We start from the raw sequence: 22,276 nt of genomic DNA on the forward strand, positions 1-22,276 counted from the left end.
GCCCCTAATCCCATCACCAAGGAAAGTTTTAGTAGTTAACAGTAAATTAAGATGAAAAATAAAAAAGTCACTTTTGTCAAGACTCCACATCCTTGCTTTTATTCTTCAAAGTATCTCCAACTTACTTTTTCTCTGTCTTACATGAAATATTTCCATTTCATTTTTTAAATGTTTATTTATTATTGGGATATGTGTGTATGTGTGTGTGTGTGTGTGTATGTGTGTGTGTGTGTGTGTGTGTGTGTAAGATCTCCTAAACTAGAGTTACAGATAGTTGTGAGCTGCCATGTAGGTGCTGAGAATTGAACCTGGGTTCTTTTAAAGATCAATCAGTGCTCTTAACCATTGAGCCATCTCTTCAGCCCCTAAATTTACTAACTTTTAAAAGGGCAGCAAAAAGGCTGGAGAGATGGCTTAGTGGTTAAGAGCATTGACTGCTCCTCTGAAGGTCCTGAGTTCAAGTCCCAGCAACCATCTGTCATGAGATCTGATGCCCTCTTCTGGGGTGTCTGAAGACAGCTAGCTACAGTGTACTTACATATAACAAATAAATAAATCTTTTTTAAAAAGGGAGGGGGGGCAGCAAAAACATCAGCTGACCTTTAACTATAAAAATAATAGCAAAAATAATATAAAACCCACAATAAAAAAAATCTTGCCACTAACCAGGTGAGAGAGGCTGTGTTAGTTCTAGCTATAAAATGGCCTGCTAATAAAGGAAAACAAAAAGATATATACTTTAGAATCTAAATAACTCAATGATGAAAACAGTGGCCTAACCATATATGGTGGTATGTGGCTATAATCCCTGCACTTGAAGATACATAGGAAAACAGAGTTCCAGGCCAGACTTGGCTGAAAACCAAGACCCTTTCTCAAAATAAAAACAAAGCCAAAAAGTGTGCAAATAAAATGAGAGATGTCTTCTCCATATGCAGCTGTTGAATGAATATCAGTAGTAGTCAAACTCCATCCTGAGAGCACATATATTCAACTGAGTAAAATACATTTGCAGAATGCTGTTTTCATCTCGCTTATGCTACACAGTATACAGCCAACTTTGTTCTCCCTGCCAGGAGCCTGCCCTGGAACCCACAGCTCTCCTCAGCATGATGGGCTCAAACAGCCACGCCCAGATTCTTTAGTCAAGCATGCTCCCCACTTCCTGCATGCACAGAGAGTCTGAGTTAGTGTTACCCAGATAGAGACCTGCCACCAGGAAAGCAGTGCACCCACACACCAGAGCTTCAGTCCTCCTCCCTCCAGAACCCCAAAGGCAGAACACTAAACTACGATGCCAGTTAGTACGGAGAGAAGCACAGCCCCGTCACCATGCACTGCAGGCAGGCTGGTATATTTACTTGTGATTGACATCAGCTGTGATGGCCTCTGACTTTCCATTTGTAGCACTGCTATGTAGGAATAAATAAGCATTAATGGGAATGGAAACAAATAATAACAACGAGGTGGAGCTGCAAACTATACTTAACCCAATGGCATGCCCTTGTGGTGACTCATAAACCTGGCATGAGAAGCAGTAAAAAAATATAAATCAGAAAAACCAAACTCAATGGCAGATGAGCATGAGAATAGTGTGACATGTCACAGAGCAAGCTTGCTGAGCAGGCAGAGCCTGCCTAACTGGCCTTGGACTGAAAGACAAGCTAGCACTGTTACTCCCGGTAGCATGGTCAGGGGACAGTGCACTCCACGGCCCAGCCGCCCAGTGCTTGAGGCTGTTTAGCACTGTGGTGCATGCAGCCAGAATTTTATCTCTTAAGAACAAAAATTAAGCCAGGTAGTGGTGGTGCACTCCTTTAATCCCAGCACTCTGGAAGCAGAGGCAGGTGGATCTCTATGAGTTCAAGGCCAGCCTGGCCTACAGAATGAGTTCCAGAACAGCCAGGGCTACATAGCGAAGACTTGACTCAAAAAGAAAAAAAAAAAAAAAAAAACTCAAAACAAACAAAAAGAACAAACTTAAACGGCAAAATAATTCACCCAAGTACAAAACCACAAAAGATATTGAAAGGGACATTTCCAGGTGCCAGCAACTGTTATTAGAAGATAGAGGACTTAGGTTAAAAGTGCTTTATCTGAAACGTGAAAAGCTCCAAGTGCCTTTTGTCTTATCATCTAAAACCCAAAATACTTGTGAGGTCTGAGTATCAGCAAATGTAACTGGTGTTCACTTTCCTTCAAGGCACCCTCTCCAGTGCCGTGGTGAGAGCACGGCACAGCCTGTGGGTAAGCAAGGTCTTGGTGGGCCTCGAAAATAGACATATGACAGCAGAAACAATTTCTGTGCTTAAGGACCTCGCCTGTAGTACAGTGTGTTGTTAATGGCTTTGGTCACATGACACACTAAAATAACCCCATCTGACCATTAGTAAAAATTATTTCATGGACACAATAAGGATGTTCCAAAACAAAAAGAGCTCTTCAAGAGCTTTCTCTTAAAGAGAACTGAGGCTGGAATTCTCTTCGTAATGGGCAAAGCTACGGTCACTTTACATCAGCAACTACTTACACAAAGCTACTTTAAAAATAAATAAGCAAGATCTAGGGATACATCAGACAGAAAAGGAAGAAGCTGAAAGCAGCACACACACACAAAAGCAAAGACAGTGACTTACCGGGGGATGGCTGGGAGGCGAGAGCCATTCTCATCTATGAAGTGTCCCCCGGCATTGAGGACCCAGCAGTGGTGAAGGGACATCAAAGCATGCCTTGCTGTGGTCGGGTTGTCCTTCCCGTTCTGACTGTCTGCATTCTTGAGCGGGGAAAACTCATCTTCCCGTAATACTTCATACACCACAAACTTCCTAGAGTGGAGACACAGAGATGTCATTCATGGGGACAGAACTGTCCTCACCGCCCTGACTCCTCCCAGGGTACTAAGTCTTTGGGACTCAGTGTCAAGGTTTCTTCAGCCAATTTCAGGTGATCACAAATAATATTTATCACTAACCCAAAGAGAAACAGAACTTTCTTCTCCACTGAAAAATATAAGCTCTTTTCTACAACTCTCATTTCAGATGAGAAAGAAAAAAACTTTATTGTACAAAAATCACATGTTTTGAGAGAGGCATGAGTAAGGCACATGGGAAGCAGACAGACTCACACCCATAACCCAAGCACTCAGGAGGTGGAGGCAGAAAGATGGGGAATTCAAGCACGTCCTTGCTACATGGACCCTATCTGAAAACAGCAAACAGAACGGAAAGGGGAAGGCGAGAAAGGCACATGGCTGTGTGAGGATGAGGTTACACAACTAGCCTGCTCTCTGCATTTTCACATTGGCCAAAATCTGAAATATCTATCTCAGCATGCAATGTGATCTTTGCAGTTCACTGAACATGAACAGGTCAGTTATGCTAAGCAAAATTGGCCAACTATTTATAATAATCTTTTTAGTGTCTCAGTAAAAAACAAATGACTTGAACAGTTTTGCAAAAGGCCTAGATAACGCCAATTGACTTTTGTTTTCTAATTGTACTTTCAGGCCACACAGACCACAGCTCTGGAGTGGCTTCAGCCTAGAGAATGACTCTCGTGGTCACGATGTCTGGCTGAAACAGACTCTCATGTGACTCCTAGCACGGCTTCTTGGCTAACAGGAAAATGCAGCACTTCACAGCATATATTTGATCTTACTGATGCCATTGAAATCATACTTTGCAAACTGGAAGATGTCAAAGACAAATTTTTCCATCTTTATTCCATTTGGCTTGTCTGGCTTAATGAAGTGCCCCTGGGAGTCCACATATGGAATCTTCTTTTGAGCCACATGGTGCTGCAACTGAGGTTCATAAACACTAAGAAATAAAGGGGGGAAAGATATAATCACTTTTCAATTCAAAATGTAAAAAAAATGAAAACACTCAAGCACATGTGTATCAACAAGCACCTCTGAAGCTATCCGAGTGAAGAGCGTTTATTAAGTTTCAGTCCATGTGTAAATATTATATATCTAGATTCCTCCTAGAAAATGTAAATAATGATTTCTATATTAAGAAAACAATTCTAGACATAGCAGCATACGTCTAGCACTTGGAGGCAGGAAGACCAAGCACCAAGCACCAGGGAAAGCCTGCCTCGCAGACCCAGCACCTGACAAAACGACACAGCTCAGGTAAAGCAATCACGATGTGAGTTTTCCCTCTGAGAGCATCGATCCTCAAGACAACACATGAGTTCTATGGAGCAGGTTTAGGAATTCTACCCAGCTCCCTAAAAGGTTACATTTCTAATTAGCAATAATAATAATAATAATAATAATAAATAGGGTCCCTATTTTGTTCATACTTGACAACATCTTTCAGGAACGGGACAGTGAAGAAGTGATTGGCAATGTTCCCTGCATTGAACAGCAGCCGTCCATCTGAACTTCGCCTTTGAGCTGTTGCCAGAGAGATCTCGCTGTATTCTACCACCTGGTATACTCCATCCACCCGGCAAACCACTCCAACTGGCTCTGTGGGATTCGTTTTCTCTACCACCTGCCCATCAAACAGACAATGGCAAGGAAAGAAATTTAATTAAAGGCTCTTTTGGAAACATGCCATATAAAAGCCACCTATACATTTTGCTTCTGTCATCTTTAACTTCAATCCAAGATAGGGTGTTAACTTAATTTTTAATAAAAATTAATTATATTTTTTGACAGACTTCTTTCCAATCAGAAATGAGGGACATGGTGTCCTTCCTCCATATTACAAAGCAAACCAGAGCAAACATACCACTACTAACACACAACCCAGAGGAAACCTGGGGACAGGGGATAACTAGATGAAGAGTCTTCCCCAGATACCTTGCATTTCTTTTTTTTTCCCCATTTTTTATTAGGTATTTAGCTCATTTACATTTCCAATGCTATACCAAAAGTCCCCCATACCCACCCACCCCCACCCCCCCTACCCACCCACTCCCCAATACCTTGCATTTCTAATTTAACTTATTAACCACACTTAAGTACTTAGAAGATTAATTTCTCTGAGCATCCTAACACAAAAGCTGCACAGAAGGCATTCTCTGTCTCTCTGTCTGTCTCTCTGTCTCGCTCTGCCTCTCTCTCTCTGTCTCTCTGTCTCTCTCTCTCTCTCTCATGCCCAGATCATTGCTCCATTTAAATTGTTTGACTTTTCAGGCAACACAAGTGTTTTCATCATTTTTCAGAAACCTAAATGGATAAGGGTAAGGCAGGCAGGTCAGCCAGCTCCCTCTCAGCTTTATTCAGAGGAATAAACGTATCTGTTACATGCTGGATTATCTACCCAAAGTTAGCCATTTCATGCTGGATTTCAATCAAAAGTAAAAGAGTCTGTGCCCTTACGTTTTATGAAAACCAGTGATTTGCTCACTTAATAATGACTCTGGGCTGACAGGAGAAATGGGGAGTGTCTATCAAATTCAAGGGCAGAAGGGTAGTGGTGCACACCTTTAATCCTAGCACTCGGGAGTCAGAGGCAGATGGATCTCTGAGTTCAAGGCCAGCTTGGTCTACAGAGCAAGTTCCAGGACAGTCAGGCTAGAGAAAGAAAAACCCTGTCTCAAAAAAAAAAAAAAAACAAGAAAGAAAAAGGTCTGAGGGCAAAAAATAAGAACATGGAATTCTTAGCATCCCTCAGGTGAGCCTAACCTGTTACTACCATAATCTCTTAACATCACGGACCCGAGTCAAATACCGGGAAGGAAACCGTGGACTAGCTACACATTGCACCAACATAAAATCAAGGCTCAAGCTGAGCACAGTGGACTACACTGCGGTAACAGAAGCTCTCAAGAAGCTGAGGCAGAAGGACTGCTTCAAGCATTAAGCCAAACCTGGATTACAGAGTGAGACCTAATTATTTAATTAATTACTTAATTAATTAAATGTTCAGATGAAGTGAATAGCCAATTTAAGAATCAAATAAGTAAAAGGAATACTGAAAGGCACTGTTTTATAATGCAGTGTGTAGCAGGGTGTTTTCAAAAATCTATCCCAATCTGAAAAGTATAACGTAAATCTATGTGGACCAGTCAGCTTGCATCTCTGCTTCAGCAACTGACTTCTTAAAATATGCAGGGCTGGGACAGTCCCAGTCTCCTGCCAGCAAGCATAGCAACCAGTAGGTACTTCATTTACATATAGCACTTAGAGGTACAGACACAAGCTGGCTGACCAGGGATTCCTACACATCTTAGTGCCTGTGTAGTCAACAGAGGGGCACAGTACTACCTGGAGAGAAACTTTTAACCAAGGAAGCAGAATAAAATGAGAGGAAACAGAGAAGATTTAAACCAGTCAGGGGCTGTTCATGACGCCTGCCAGTCAAGCTCTCCCTCCCTAGCTCTCCAGTAGGTGCCTTCCTAGGCAGAGAGTTTCCAGTTTTTACAATGCACATGAGATTTATTTTCCAGTCACCACTATGCACCCCCACAACCAAATAGCCACGAGAAATAAAAAATAATTATATCCATTTGCACTGCTTTCATTTAATCTATATGCAAAGGATTTGCTTCCATAACTATTGACATTTACATAGTATAAAAGTCTAAATTACAAAAGAATTTCCCAACTGCATATCATTGGAAGTCAGTTGTATTATAAAGAAAATTTTACGGAATAAAGTTAAGAGAGCTGATCAATAGTTTATAATGTTTTGAAAAGCAAGAATCCAAGATAACACAATTAACGATTGCTTAGAACTTGATGTTTTGTTCTGTTGCTTCTCTTTGGATAATGTTTTATTTTGTTTTCTTGATTTTTAAGGGGCTTTGCTGTTGTAATCTATTTTTATTTTATTTATTTTTATTTTTTGAGAAAGAACTTAAAAGTTGGGTGAGGGAGATGATCTGAAAGGCTTGTAGAGGGGAAGAATATGATCAAATCTAAAAATGTTTTAAATAATAAAAGTATAATTGAAAAGAATGTGTCAAATATATTTTTAGTATCTTAATTGACTTATTAAAAAAAAAAAGTCTAGCCAAGTGGCATATATCTGTGATCCCAGCACCTGGAAAGCAGAGGTGAACTTAAGTCAAGTCCCAAAAAACAAAGCTAGGGGGAGAGAAATATTGCTAACTAACTTTTGTAAAAATGTTACCTATGTCAATCTAATCTTAGCTGGGTTCCATCTGAATTCTTATTCATTCAGAATGACTACAATCTTAAATGCCAGACCCAGGACGAAGTGGTGAGGCTGCAGAAGGGAGCCTCAGCCCGACTTAGGAGAAATGAAGACTCATGTCTCTGTGAGCAGTGCACACACGTCAGCACACCAGCTTCCAGCAAGCAGGACTATTCTCCAGATGCATAAGGGAAGAGAGAGTAAGAGTTGGGAACATGAATTCCAGCCCTGCTTCGCAGACACAATTAACGACCCAAAATGTGGGACTTACGAACTATCTGAATGAAGAATGTCAATATCTTAGATCAAACGGGGTGGCCAGATCCTCTGATCTCAGTCTTTACACTGACTCTGAAGCTTACATCTGTAAAGATTAAGGCCCTGTCTCAAAAGGAAGAGTGACACCAAATGAAACAAGGTCAGAAACGCACTGCTATGCTTCGATGATTTTTCAGCTTGCTAGCTACTTACAGCTCACTGTGCTGTTTCCACTGCAATTCAGTAGCGATTAAACACATGGCATGTGCTATCGAGTATTTGATTAGACCAATGCCTTAATTAGATGATAAATCAATGATTCTCTTCAGAGTCAGAGAATACCCATAATTCCAGCCCCTTAGGAAGCCGAGGCAGGAGGGCTGCCATGAGTTTCAAGTCAGCCTAGGCTAACAGCAACACACTCAAAGAAGATAAAGTCTTATTAGACCCAATACTTTAATCTCTCAAAACCTGAATTGCTAAATGTAGGGCTTCAGCTTCTGAATATAACTATTTTTTAGACTAATGTGGAAAGAAATTAATTTATAATAGAAAATCTCTAACCAAGATTATGGTGTGTCTCTCGAGGTCTCTTTTTTTTTTTTTTTTTTAAGATTTATTATATATACACACAGTCGCTGTCTTCAGAAACACCAAAAGAGGGCATTGGGTCCCATTATGGATGGTTGTGAGCCATTATGTGGTTGCTGGGACTTGAACTCTGGACTCCAAAGAACAGCCAAGTGCTCTTAACATCTGAGCCATTGGGCTGGTGAGATGGTTCAGCAGGTAAGAGTATTGACTGCTCTTCTAAAGGTCCTGAGTTCAAATCCCAGAAACCACTTGGTGGCTCACAACCATCCATAATGAGATCTGACGACCTCTTCTGGTGTGTCTGAAGTCAGCTACAGTGTACTTACATATAATAATAAATAAATCTTTAAAAAACCCACACACATCTGAGCCATCTCTCTAGCCTTTGAGGTCTCATTTTTAACAGACATTTCACATCACATATGGCCCACCTTGTTTTGGTCAGAGCACACATGGTCTCGACTTTTACACCAAACACATACAAGCATTCTACATCTTTATGGTTTCACGTTTATATTTAAATGTGTGTCCATTTTGGAGTGATTTGGCATGCGCTTTGAAGAAGAGATGTGTTTTACTTCGCCTATTTTCTCATTCATTTTTACAATTTGAAATACTCTATTTTTCATTTTTAAATCATTATAATTATGCTTATATGATACTGCATAATTCAATAAAAATATACATATGTGATGATCAAATTGGGGTCATTAGCATTTCTACCTCTTTATTATTACCTAATGGTTACTCCAGTTAGAATGAATGTAATCAAAAAAGGAAAAAGTGTCAGTGAAGAAATGTAGAAAAGGCAACTTTTCTAAAAAAGATTTTCTTAATCTCATGTTTAGAAGCGTTTTGCCTGCATGTATGTATGCATTGCCCACAGAGGCCAGAAGAGGGCGTGGGGTCCCCAGAACTGGAGCCACAGATAGTTGTGAGCTGTTATGTGGGCCCTGAGAACTGACCCAGATCCTCTGGAATCATAACTGCAAGCTATCTTTCAAAGCCCTAAAAAAAAGAAACTCTTACACACTGTTGGTGGGAATATTAGTTCTACATAGAAGCTGTACAAAGCAACATGAAATTCCAAAAAATATATTTATCATGTGAGCCAGCTATCCGCACTACTCAGTACAGGTTGAAAAGAACTGAAGTCAGCAAATCAAGAACTCTGTCCCTGCGTCACTGCTGTCCTGCTCACGAGAGCTAAGATAGAGGATCTACCTAGATGTCTTTCAGCTCGTAAACAAACCAAATGCAACACATAAACACACCATGCTATTAGTAACCCGCATACAAAACTAGAAAGTCTCCTATCATTTATACCAAAACAGATGGCTCTGTCGGCATCAAGGGAGCCTGTGTTATTTCTTGGCCATCTTCCCAGTTTATTCTAAACCTTGAGATCATTTCATTGATATCTCCCCATTAGTCTCCATGGGATCTAACATGACTGTGTTATAATTTATTTGTTGAGAAAAGAAGCTTTAAAAAACTTTCAGAAAAATCAATATTTGTATAAATATTTTTAAATCTTCTGAAATGTTAAGGTCTCTTCTATTTTATTCCTAGCTTTATCTATCTCACACTCACACACACACACACACACACACACACACACACACACACACACACAACTATTTAACTGTTCTTATACACAGCATAACCTCCCTCTACCCTGCTATCAGTGCGCTTAGTCATTCCAACAGTAATTGAATTCCTTTTAGTGTCTATTCGTAATCTCCACATTTCTGTCTTATTCACAGAATATCGTGAGACCCCTTGTTAAATGCCTTTCTGAAGTTTACACCTGCTGTTTCTACCACACCCCCTTGCCTGACTACTCCAGCAGGAGGAACAACAGCTTAAAGTGCTTGAACATGCCTTGAGAGTAGTAACAAACCCATTAACAATGACCACCATTCACTGTCTCAAGGAGTCACAAACCATCCTCACATTGTTAAAATTCTTGTGTGAAGGGCTGGTGAGATGGCTCAGTGGGTAAGAGCACCCGACTGCTCTTCCGAAGGTCCAGAGTTCAAATCCCAGCAACCACATGGTGGCTCACAACCATCTGTAACAAGATCTGACGCCCTCTTCTGGTGTGTCTGAAGACAGCTACAGTGTACTTACATGTAATAAATAAATCTTTAAAAAAAAATAAAAAAAAAAAAAAAATTCTTGTGTGAAGCAAGAACTTGAGACCCTCTAGAACCAAACGGAATGGTTCAGATACTCTAGCTGGATGGATGGTTCTAAATTATTCAGATAGCCTTAAAAAGACTAACAGACAAAGCCTCGTCAGAGCTGGGAAGGCATTACCTTTGCCCCACAGTCTGCTCCTTTCTGAATGCAGAATCCAATGAACCGCGGGTCAGCCACTTTTACCAATATGTTGTCCACACAATAGACATGAATACTGCAGATGCCTCTTTGCTCCATGTCCTCCACAATGTTTTGGGCTGCAAGAGCCCGGTAGAGACCACCATTCCCATCTGGAAAATAAACAAGCCACTAGTAGTATTCCATGACCCACTGTGAAGGCAACTAAAAGACTGTTTAACATTTCAAACTGGGATGGCTTTCATTACAAAGTCAAAAATACTGAATAAACACAAAATTTCAGGTGTCACGAGGTAATCATGCACACATAGCTTTGAAGTCTCTTTAGCATAATTAAGCCCAGAATAACATCATTAATGGAAATCCAGGAAATCTCAAAACAATAATTTATCCTAAAATATAGGGTACAATATAACACTTATCAAGCAATGATTACTTCAGAACATTTTGATTTATATTAACATTTATGACTCAAATGAGCCCTATATTCATATCCCAACAGACTTACCTAACTCAAAAATATTTAAGCATTTTACACTAATTCACTTGTTAAGAAGACAGACATGAAAACCTGAGATTTTAAACTAACTATAAGTAAAAGTTTTTCTCTATCTTCATTGCTCTTAGTATATTCCTTCTAACAATCTTGACCTTACTTAAACAATAATGAAAAACTAGATAGCACCCCAAAACAGAACTAATAATAGTAGTAAACTCTTCTACAAGGAAGAAAGGAAGGAAGGAAGGGAGGGAGAAAGGAAAAGAGGGTGAAAGAGAGAGAGAGAGATACTGGGAATACAGTTCAATTGATAGAGCACCCGCCTAGCATGCATGACACCCTGGGTTTGATCTCCACCACTTTCTAAACAGAGTGTGGTGGCACACACGTGCAGTCCCAGGAAGGCACATCTGAAGTCTAAAATCGCTTCAGCTCTACAGTGAGTTGCAGACCAGCCTGATATTAGACCTCACCTCAAAACAAACAAACAAAAACAGTCTTTTGCAAACAGAAATCCAGATCAAAGCAGGCCGATACATAGTGAAGGTCTAGTTTACTGTCTATTCCTCTCAGTCTTCCCTCCAAGTACAGACTCAGAGAAACTCACACGGTTTCAACGGCTGAGCTCGCTCGCTCTCCAGGTCACTCTGTGTGGTTCTGCAAGCACTACCATCCAGTTCCAGTAAATGCCACTAGCAAACTGCAGTGTGCACATGCTGACTGCAGACACACAAGCCGGGGTCCCTACTCACATGTATACAGTTCTGCCTTGTGCTCTCTCACTGTAAGAAGATTTCTCTTTGCCATGTAATGTCCCTAAGCAATTATCTCTGTATGATTTAAGGTTTAAAGCCACTTGGAAATTATCATTTAGCCTCTCACTACTTTGTTGTTTTGGTTTTTTTCCCAGTGGTGATGTGAACCCAGAGCCTTGTGCGTGCCAGGTAATCAATCTACCACTGAGCTAAGCCTCCCGCCTACTACACAGTGATGCCTCACTGTTCTTCATCACAGTAAATAGTGTGCCAGGGGCACTGCTGTATGTATAAAACAGTACAGGAGGAGAGTGAACATCCACAAAGCTCTCTAGGACAAACATCCACACGAAGGATAAAAATCAATCCATTCGTTTCACTAACGGACATTTTCAACTTTTTAGACCATTGACAATTTGAAAGAAAAAAATTGAAGGGGAAAGAAACCTGTTTTATTAATATACAAATCACCACCATTCAAAAGAAAATCAATAGTTAGTGAGTTGTTCCGTACTATCGAGGATGTCACCACTGCATGAGGGTGATACAAACCTGGAGCCATAGACACTTTGTTTTTCTCTTCCAAGATAATTTTCCCATCAAAACTCATAGCAGGCAGCATTCCCTGCTGGAAAAACACCACATTCTCCTTTTTTAAACCAAAGAACTTGTGCTTTGTGAAGAACTCCTTCGTTGATTCCATTGTTCTGCCGCTGGTCATTATATACCTGCAAAAGAGAGTCCATTTTATAAGCAATGATATTGCAAGAATTAAGGCAAAAGAAAGTACACTCAATATATCTCCCAAGCTGCAGAGACTCTAAAGAGCGCTTGCTTTATATTTGACTTACTTCATCTTTTTTTCTGGCTCAGACACACTAATTAGCAGTTGTATTTCTTCCACGATTTTACTGGTCCTTATGTCTAAAATAAGCCTATGAAAATATCAAACCTGATTCCAGCAGCAGAGAACCCATGCCTAGAGGCATAAGCAAGCCTGTAAACTCTGTGTACACTAACATTAAGTCTCTTGTTGTAAATAGAGGAAAAAAGATAACAGTAATGCAGGCTAATATCATCTTGTGCTTCTTATTAAAATCTGAAACGAAGCCCAGACTCTGCTCGCCACCCAGTGAGAACCACAGAAGTGAAAGTGTACGTTCTGTTGCCACAGAGCCTTAACTCAGGATCTCGAGGGATGGCTCGGCAGTTAAGACCACTGTGTGCTCTTCCAGAGGTCACCATTCCATCCCCAACATCAGCATGTGGCTCCCAACTGCCTCTAACTCCAGTCCTAGGAAACCAGTACCGCTTCTGGTCTCCCTGGGTATCAGGCACACATAAGGGTGTTCAGACGTAAGCATGTATACACATGAAAAATTAAAACAAATCTTTCATTTTCAAAAAAAAATTGAATTCATGACAGAATAGCAAAAGATTACAAAGATCCTGCCTAAGACTATAATTAGAAACTGAAGTGGTTCAGGGCCTTACCAGAATTTAAGCTACATAAAAGTTGGAATTCTTGTTCTCGTTAGTGATCAATACTTAGGACTTAGAAACAGTAACTCAACTAATAATCATTACATAAATCAACTGATGAAGCACAGAGCTGGAGAGAGGGCTCGCAGTTAAGAGCACTGCTCTTACAGAGGACTCAGGTTGGCTCCCATTTGGTAGTTAATGACCACTGTAGGCCCATTTCTAGAGGGTCTGATGCCCTCTTCTGATCTCTGCAGATACTGCAAGCATGTAGTGCAGACATACAAGGCAGAACATAAAACAAAAATAATTATTTAAATTGATTTAGAAAATGGCATGATCTCCTGCCACAGTAAATATGTATGCCAATGAAATTATTTGGGGCATTTGAACCTTTGTAATAAGGTGAGCCACAACTCTTTGTTTTATAGAAATAAAAAAGAGGTGGGAAACTGTTCTGCATACAGACGCAGAGCACTAAAAAGTAGAGGGAAGAGAGAAGGAAGTCCAACATGACAACAGAGCAGGGCTGTAAATAACCCGCTGACCACAGAGAACACAGATGTCCCTCCAAACCCCCACAGGAATCAAGAAAAGAAAGAAATGGAAGAAAGAAAAGTTGGCAGCATCCCAATACTTTTGTATTGAAACAGAACTTGAACATCTTGAAAACTTATTCCAAAAACCACGTCTTCAAAGGAACCAGAGAGCCCCAGAGCAGCATGGTTGAGCCCGGGAGCCCCAGAGGGGGAGCATCTTCCAAAGGGCATTAAGAAAAGCAGCTGCTACTTCTTCACAGTCTTTTCTGATGCTGGTACAGGCTAGGGAACCTGCACGAGGACCAGAGGCTGTTGCTGGGAGACAGAAAACCAGCAGTTTTGATTGGTCCTATGGGACTGAAGTGATAAGATCAAGGCCCTGAGGGATGTCAAATACACAGCTGGCTCCCCCCTTAAAACCTGCTCTGGGAAACTAATCAGAGAGCTAAAGAGAAAAGGAAAACAAAAGTGAAAGGCAGCCATCCAGCTGAGTGTCACTCTCAGTGCTTAGGAGGCAGTGGCCAAGACAGTGCCCTATGCAGCACTCCAGTAGGCGCTGAGAAAACAAATGTGACCCATAGCAGAGAGGTCAAAGTGGCTTTCATCTGGGGGAATGTATGGAAGAGGTGGGGCAGGAAGTAAGAACTACCTAACCTGGTGCTTAGGACCTGCACTGCTAGACTGAAAAGGCCTAATGGGCCATTCCATCTTATCATGAAGTTTCAGACACTATAAGGAAGAGACCCAAATGCGTGAGAGAGGAAACAAAATGGTTAGGGGTCAAAATGACACTGGACACCTGGCAGCAACATTGGGAACAATAAAGCAACACCTTCAGATTTCAGGAGGAAATTAAGTTTCAACCAGAAGGCCTATTTTAGACACTATCCATCAGTCAGGAAGAAATTTCTGCACCGAGGGTTTGTTGGATACTGAAAGGTATTCTTAAGGTGCTCGGTTAAGGGTAGAAAAGTGCGTAGATACTCCCAGTAAAGCCAGCTAGATAGCTATAACATATACTACTTCCAGCATATATAGAATTATCTCTCCACAGATCGCCGAGCACAGGAAGTGTGCCCTCTTGTCAGCAAGTTTATATACATTTGAATGCTGCAGAGCAGATGCTCCAGCGCGAGCCGCAGCTTACCATGGGATGGTGCACTTGTTGCCATGGTGTTTTTCAGCTAACTGCTGGAGTTTCAGAATACGTTCTGCTTGAATCTGAAAAAGCGTCTTGTGGGATGGCAAGCCAACATCATACATGCCCTTGGGATATGAGACTCCAAGTCTTGTCCCCTGCCCACCAGCTAGAAGAAGAACTGCTACTTTGTTCTGAGAAATCTGAGAAAGTCCTAGAAAAGAAAACACTTGTATCACAAAACCTCCAAAATTCAACATACAAACTTAAGTTTAGGCAACCCACCAAAAACCAGTGAGAGACTTCAATGAACACATTAAAATATCTTTCTAGGCCTCAGCTGTTAAGAGCTGCTCTTCAAGAGGGACCAAGTTCAGTTACCAGCTGGTTCACAACTGCCCTGTAGCACCAACTCCAACTGAGTTAAGACTTTCTTACAGGATGGATTTTAAGACACAAAGAAAAAAATAAAATAAAACAACAACAAAAATTAAGCCAGAGAGAGAGAATTGTAGCTCTAGAGAACTTCTCTCTTTGGAGACCCAGGCACTGTGAGCCCAGAAGGTTCTGAGCACTCTTCCTTGATAACATTACAAGAAACAAGGCTGTTAGTTTCCAGTGGCCTGTGAAAGGTCAAACCCTTCCTGGGTAACTTCCTGGTTGGACTGCTTCCTCCCTGAGCTTTAACTTGGACGGGTGCCTGAAACACGGGCGGTTTCATGGGCGCTGCTAAAGCAGAGCACAAGAACTTCCATGTAAACTGTAGACACCTCAGGACAAGTCAAGGGGCATCAGCAGGCGCTTCAGCTAGGACACAAGAATGAAAGCTATCCAAGAAAGCCAGTCAGAACAAATACTGAAGCACAAAAGCTTTGTCTGGCCTTTTGTTGTCGTTTTGTTTTGTGTTTTAGATAAAGTCTCACATACTTCTAGCCTCAAACTTTCCATGCAGCCAAACATGGACTTGAACTAGTGACCCCCTGCTTCCACACCCGTGCGTTCTGACTACAGCAGGTACTGCCATGCCCATCCTAAGTCTTGACGTTGCAATCACATGTTACAACTGAAACTGCTTCCCAAAATGTTAAACACAAAGAGCAGACTACTCAAGGGCTGCTCTGTCTGAACTCACTTTATAAACTAGTGCACTACTTACTGTGAATTCCACTAGGCATTCAACAAAAGGCATTGTGATTCCTATGGGTTGGGAAGAGATATTTTGGCACTGTATACATATTTCAAGTCATATATTGAACTATGATGATAAGAACGGCATGGTATTTGGAATACAGCAACAAAGGAAAAAAGAGAACAAAAGGGAGAATACATGAAGCCAAAAAAAGTAACTTTTAGTCAAAGTAGCATATGTAGGCATTTACTATACCATATTTGTCTCAAAATACTTGTTCATAATATACTTGAACTATTTCATAATAAATCCATATAAATTTCTACACAATGATACCCTATGCAGAAGAAAATACTATAAAACATTACTAGTAAGTATTTTTGTCTGGAATGTGAGATGGCAGAAAATTTCTTTTTTCTTTGATATTTTTAGTATTTTCTAACTTCTTTTAGATAAGTATGTATTACCTTTAAAATAAAACAAATCTATCAAAGCATTACTATACTAGACCTAAGAAAGGGTAGGGGAAATAATGTTGAGCACATTTCTTCTCCACAAGACAGTCACCTTCCTACCATGTCATAGAAAGAGAGGAGACACCAGTTCAGGTCCTGGGGATGCAGCTCAGTGGTGGGCCGCTTACCACCCAGCCATACAAGGCCAGCATCCATTCCCAGAACTCTATACTTGTTAGGAAAATGTCTCACAGGAAAGAAATACTTATTAGTTTAAGTGGGAGATTAACTTGCACTTAACTAAATATGCATTTTTAAATAAAGGACAACATTTACTAAGCAATTAGACTTTCCCAGTGTATCTTTACTAAAATGGCATTCTTCTCAAAGCTTCTAATTGCTTCTCTTTCAAGACCTCAAGAGTTCCCAGTTGCTAGTCTATGTTACACTATTTATGTGTAGCCAGAAAACTGTAAAACTCAAATTAAAGTAAGACGTCTCTTCAACAAGGACGTTACTTAGCCCCTAAGAAATAACTTTCTACCCTCAGTTTCAAATGTCCATTATCATTTCAATAACAGATGCTTGGAAAGTACTACACAATACTTATTCCACTATCATGAAGAAAACAAAATTGTCCCTGAAACAGTTATGAGACTCCTTGCAGCATATAAAATACAATGATATAATCTTCACCACTGCAGAAACTTTCTATTGATATGACTGTGCAAACACACAGCAATTTCTGGCTAAGTGAGAAGGATATAAAATCAGTTACTAACCCCCCTCCACCCTACTGTTAAGCCACAAATAAGTACTGTTTCCTGACACCGAGCCAAAAGGAAGTTTGCTTTGCTCCTTCTTGGGCCATACTTGGTTCTAACAACTGTGGATTAAACTTTAAATGAAAAATTATAAATGTAGATTAGTTCTACAGAGTCAAAGCTAAACACTCCAAAGGAGGCCTGCTTGTTGCTGCTTCCAGCCATTATACCAGATTCCTTAAATGTTAAAGCTACGACTCCACCCCCTTACCCTAAGGAGAAACATGGCAGCTGGGATAAAGGAGAGAGGCTCATTTGACTTTTGATTTGGAGCAGTAGCCTTTTTGAAACCCAGAGCAGGAAGACAGGATTCATGATTCCAAAGTCAGAACGAGTCACCATATCACCAAAACTCTCCATTCACAAGGTTCCTCTGAAAGTCATTCTCTTGATTCTGAGTGGCCCTGCCCAGATCTCAGTAAGAGGGCAGGTTAGCCAGGGCTCCCTCCATAAGAAGCCAGGTTAGCCATACTCTCTCCAAGAGGCTAGGTCAGCCATGCATGTGCATTTCAGATCTGAAAGTCATCCTCTGAATGATTAACCAATCTTTCTAAGCTGCTCTTTAACATCCTTATGAATAAGTCCTTTTGAATGCTCCTGAATAAAGAAAGGCTCATATAACAATGAAATACACAGAACAGAAGGAAGTAGAACCACTGTGACAGATGTGAAAGGTTAGAGACCTGCCTGGCTAGAGTCAGCTTCTTCTTCCCTATATGAAACAGCTTTCCCACAAGTGAACTCTCTGGGGCTCTTTGGAACACAAGTTAAAAATCAATAAACCTGTCGGCCTAGGGGAGGTAAGGTATAGAGAATGCCAATGACACCAGCTGTCTTCTTATTTCATGGAGAGGTGGGATGTCAAAAGGTGGAAGACAAAAATAGCCACCAAGATAATAATGTAGCTATGATATTATTTACATCTATGAAAGTAAGCATGTATACAAGTAGGTAATATAAAAAAATAAATCTGATATAGTTACAGGTAATTTTGGGTATTTTGAAGATAGATTTTATAATAAAGTATATTAGTCTCACTTGTTCATTCCGTTAAGAAAACAAGGCAGAGACTTATCGAGAAATGTAGGCAAAGACTCAAAGGTTATGTTGGTCTGTCTTCACTGTCAACCTGACTAGTTCTACATTCACCTAGGAGCCTGGTGAGGCACATTCCTGGGTGTACATGTGAGGGTGTTTCTAGGGAAGATTAAGTAAAGGGGAAGAGACCCGCTCTGCATGAGGATCACACCATCCCACGGGTAGATGCTCTGACAGTCAAAGGGGGAAGGAGTCAGTGAGGCAAGCCCTCCCCATCAGGATGGAGGGAACTCTCTGAAACTGTGACCCAAAATATATATACACTTCTCCCTTTAAACTATTTGTCTGGTATTTCATCAGAGCTATGCAAAAATGACTAATGCACAGGCCTAGGGTATAGTATTTAGCAACCTTTTTATTTACAGGAGGACTAGATTACAAAAAGCAACTCTACCGACAAGCTATAGTGGAACTATTCTGCCATTCTCAAAAGTATAAATTAGTACTAGACATAAGACTACATTATAGTATATGTTTTGAACAAGAAATCTGTGGACAAATTCAACACATGATATTGATCAATATATAACTACAAATTTTCCTCCTAAATGATGTCTAACATACACAGACAATCAGGACATGTGCTGTTCTTCAAAAGTGTATGACGTAATTAGGAAGACAAATGCAAACAACTGTCACTAAAGGTAGCATCAACTGCAAGCATAAACAACTAAGTCTAACTCTGTACAGTGAGGAAAGCATTGAAAACAGCAGATCTGGAGAATCTTAAAGAATGAGTGTAAGGAAGCTAGGATCATGGCTCAGAGGTTTAGAGCACTGATTTAAAGAGTCCAAGTTCAATTCCCAGTACCTACAGAATAACTCATAACCTCCTCTAACTTCATTCTGAAGGGATCTGATACCCTCTTCCCGGCCTCTGTGAGCATTGCACACATGTGAGGTACAGGCAAACATGAAGGCAAAATATTCTACACATATTCATTTTTTAAAAAAGAAAAAAATGTTTAAAGAAGAATGAGTGTAAGAACTGGACCTATAACTGGCTACTGAGGAGGCTGAGGCAGGAGGGCTGCAAGTTCAAAGCTTTCCTGGCCTTCATGGAGAGGTCAAACCCAGCAGGCAGCTGTCAAGAGATTGGGCTCAGTGCTTTTCTTACCTGCACAAGGCCCTGGGCTTGATCTCTAGCACCTCCCAAACAAAACAAAGAATGTCAGTCCACAGCAGCAGAACCACGGCCTGCACAGCTCCCTGGCCTTCAAGGTGACGCTAAGCAGAGAAAGGGCACAGGCCAGACCAAGCTAAAGATAAATATAAACACAGGAGGAAATGCATAACAGAACACCTAGGCAAGGTGAACCGCTTGCCTCAGCTACAATATGTGCAGCAACAGGAATGAGACATGGTAACACAGAAGAAAACAGAGCTGGAAATTCAGGTGTAGAAAACCAGTTCAAGGCAGATTTTCAGGTCAAAGCAGCTTAAATTGGAACATTTATCTCAGGCCACAAAATTTCAGGGAAAGTGACCCAGCAAGAGTATAGAATTTAAAGACAAAAGGAGACCGAGGCAGAATAAGACTAGAGAAGAGCTTTGAAAGCAGGCAGCGGCAATTCAAGCGAAGTGTAGATCAGCCATAGCAGGCACTGCAGCTACCTTGGCAAGAATGTTTGCCATTGCTAGTGGGTCATCTGATTTCTAGTATGATCAGCACAGTGTTTGCTACATGATCCAGCAACTTGAATAATGTCAGCATATCTCACTCACAACACGCTGGTAAGATGTGAGCACGCTCAGTAAGTACCTTCACTTTCCCAGGCCTGCAGCTGCTCTTGATCTCTGGTAGCACTGCCCAAAACCTGCCGGGGCACAGGCTCCATTCGTGCGTCCACCTTTTCTTGGTGAGAGGATCGATCAAATTCACCAATGGCCTTCCGGAAAAAGGAGTTCAGCTCTTCAAAGTTCATGGCCTGGAGCTCCATATAAAGTTCTACCTGCTGGGCTTCGGACAGCTCATTCCAGAACTGCAGCAGGTGCTCTTGCCCAGCTTGGGACAGCCTTTGTTTGAGGTCATTGACATTCATAGTGCTCTGGTAGTGAAGCTTGGTAAAAACAGAGTAGGGAGAGCTGTGAACCAAAAAGAAAAGGAATTAAGAAAGGGCAGACAGATGTCCTGACATGGTGGCCAAGATCACTTATCTAGCAGTGGTCCCATCTAAGCTACCTTAGGTTATACATGTATGATGTTTTTTGCACAGTACACAGCCTAATGACATACTTCTCAGAACATAGCCCCATCATTGAGCTATGTATGACACTGTTTTTAAAATCTCAATATTTAGAAATGACCTTCTGCCTTTCTGACACTGACTCAATATTTGTGAGAGCTCAAACTTCAACAATAATTAGCACTATGTGCCGGCACTATACAAAGCACTTTACTTGCAAGTCTCATCTAAGTTCCTACCTCTCCATCACTTGTAACTGTTATCAGTATTCACACTGAGGAGGCTCAGCAGTGCAGGCAGTAGAGTGGCACCTCACCCCCTCCATCTTTCCACTGCCTCTCTCCACATCTGCTGCTGCTGCCCTACACCTCTGAACACTACACTACGACGTCATAGTTCAACTGTTCTCCCTTTGCCTCTAATGAAGATAACTTCTGTTGTATTCAGAGTTCAGCGCCACCTATAACTATGAAAACAATATTTCAACTTCCACAGGGAAACAGGGGAATCATACCCATTATCTACTCGCTAAAAACCTGAGCCCTAACTGGAAGGAAAGGTGATACACATATAACAATCAGGGAAGAAGACCGTGTTAGCCACAAGCATGAGTATTCTATGATCACAAAGTCAACTCTTAAACTGCATAGTGCTAAAAAGTAAGGGAATGAAGAAATTAAATAATTAGGGAATGAAGAAATTAAACATATAGGTGGGTCTACCACCTACCTAGTACTGATGAACGCAAGATCTACACAGGCACCAGCTGGGAAATGTTCACAATCTAGCTATTTGACCCTGCAGGGGGTCAAACAGACTACATAGATAAGAGCAGGAAACAAGGAGACCTTGATGGCACTGGTAAAGGAGCGTGAAGATAGGAATCAGTCAGAAAGTGAAGGCATACAATGACAGGATATGGTGTAGGGCAGGGTTAGCCCATGAAAACCACACAACTGACTGTAGATCAAAGAGTAAGAGATAGCTAGCCAACTATGGATTGATACACAGGGTGCTATCACCATGTGCTTTAAAAAGAAGATAGGATGCCGGGTGTGGTGGCGCACACCTTTAATCCCAGCACTTGGGAGGCAGAGGCAGGCGGATTTCTGAGTTCGAGGCCAGCCTGGTCTACAAAGTGAGTTCCAGGACAGCCAGAGCTACACAGAGAAACCCTGTCTCAAAAAACCAAAAAAAAAAAAAAAAAAAAAAAAAAAAGAAGCCAGGAAAGAAGCCAGGGTACCAAATACACTGTAAAGAAAGACAGCTGAAGGAAAGCAAGCTAACACACAACTGTGCATATGAAAAGCCAAGGGGAATGGTTATCATCAAAAAAGCAAACAAACACAGGTAAGGTGGCTCAGCAGGTCTCCAAGTCTGAGCACACGATGTCTATTCCCAGAACCCACATGATGAAAAGAGAGAACCAAGTTCCATAAGATGTTCAAACACACACACACACACTTGTAAAAAGTAAAACTTAAAAAAGAAAACAGAGTGACACCACATGTAGCTAAATATGTGGGGGAAAGGACCCTTGTATGATGCTAATAGAAACGTGAATTGTATTATCTGCTATAGGAGTCAGGATGGAGGCTGCTCAAAATCTAAAAGTAGAACTACAGCCGGATCTAGCTATAACCGCTTCTGGTTATCTAAGTCAGCTTGCAGAGGTATATCCCTGTACATCCACAGTTCTTGCTGCACTGTTCTTAATAGCCAAGACACAGAACCATCCTACATACCCATCAACATGCAAACTGATAAAGGAACATAGGATGTCTATCGTAATGGGATTTTATTCAGCCATAAAGACTGAAATGTCATTTTCTGAAAAATTCATGGAACTAGAGCCATCAGT

The 22,276-nt window shown here is 41.0% G+C and overlaps 1 protein-coding gene across 6 annotated transcripts in view; it reads right to left on the reverse strand.

The window, feature by feature from the left end:
- Positions 1-22,276, reverse strand: part of Uap1 (UDP-N-acetylglucosamine pyrophosphorylase 1) — a 33,742-nt gene that overhangs the window by 5,412 nt on the left and 6,054 nt on the right. For 2 of the 6 annotated variants that reach the window (NM_133806.5, XM_006496607.4), the window contains exons 2-9: positions 19,992-20,314; positions 14,733-14,937; positions 12,117-12,292; positions 10,290-10,462; positions 4,309-4,502; positions 3,678-3,818; positions 2,637-2,825; positions 1,362-1,409 (exon numbers count right to left, since the gene is read on the reverse strand). In NM_133806.5, coding sequence (NP_598567.2) covers positions 1,362-1,409; positions 2,637-2,825; positions 3,678-3,818; positions 4,309-4,502; positions 10,290-10,462; positions 12,117-12,292; positions 14,733-14,937; positions 19,992-20,271 — 1,406 coding nt within the window. In that variant the 5' untranslated portion in view covers positions 20,272-20,314. Of the gene's footprint in view, positions 1-1,361; positions 1,413-2,636; positions 2,826-3,677; positions 3,819-4,308; positions 4,503-10,289; positions 10,463-12,116; positions 12,293-14,732; positions 14,938-19,991; positions 20,315-22,276 lie in introns of all 6 variants that reach the window. The other 4 variants (NM_001305045.1, XM_006496606.4, NM_001305046.1 and 1 more) reach the window with 2 other exon arrangements.

The sequence above is a fragment of the Mus musculus genome, chromosome 1, assembly GCF_000001635.26.
Source record: "Mus musculus strain C57BL/6J chromosome 1, GRCm38.p6 C57BL/6J".
Lineage (NCBI taxonomy): Eukaryota > Metazoa > Chordata > Mammalia > Rodentia > Muridae > Mus > Mus musculus.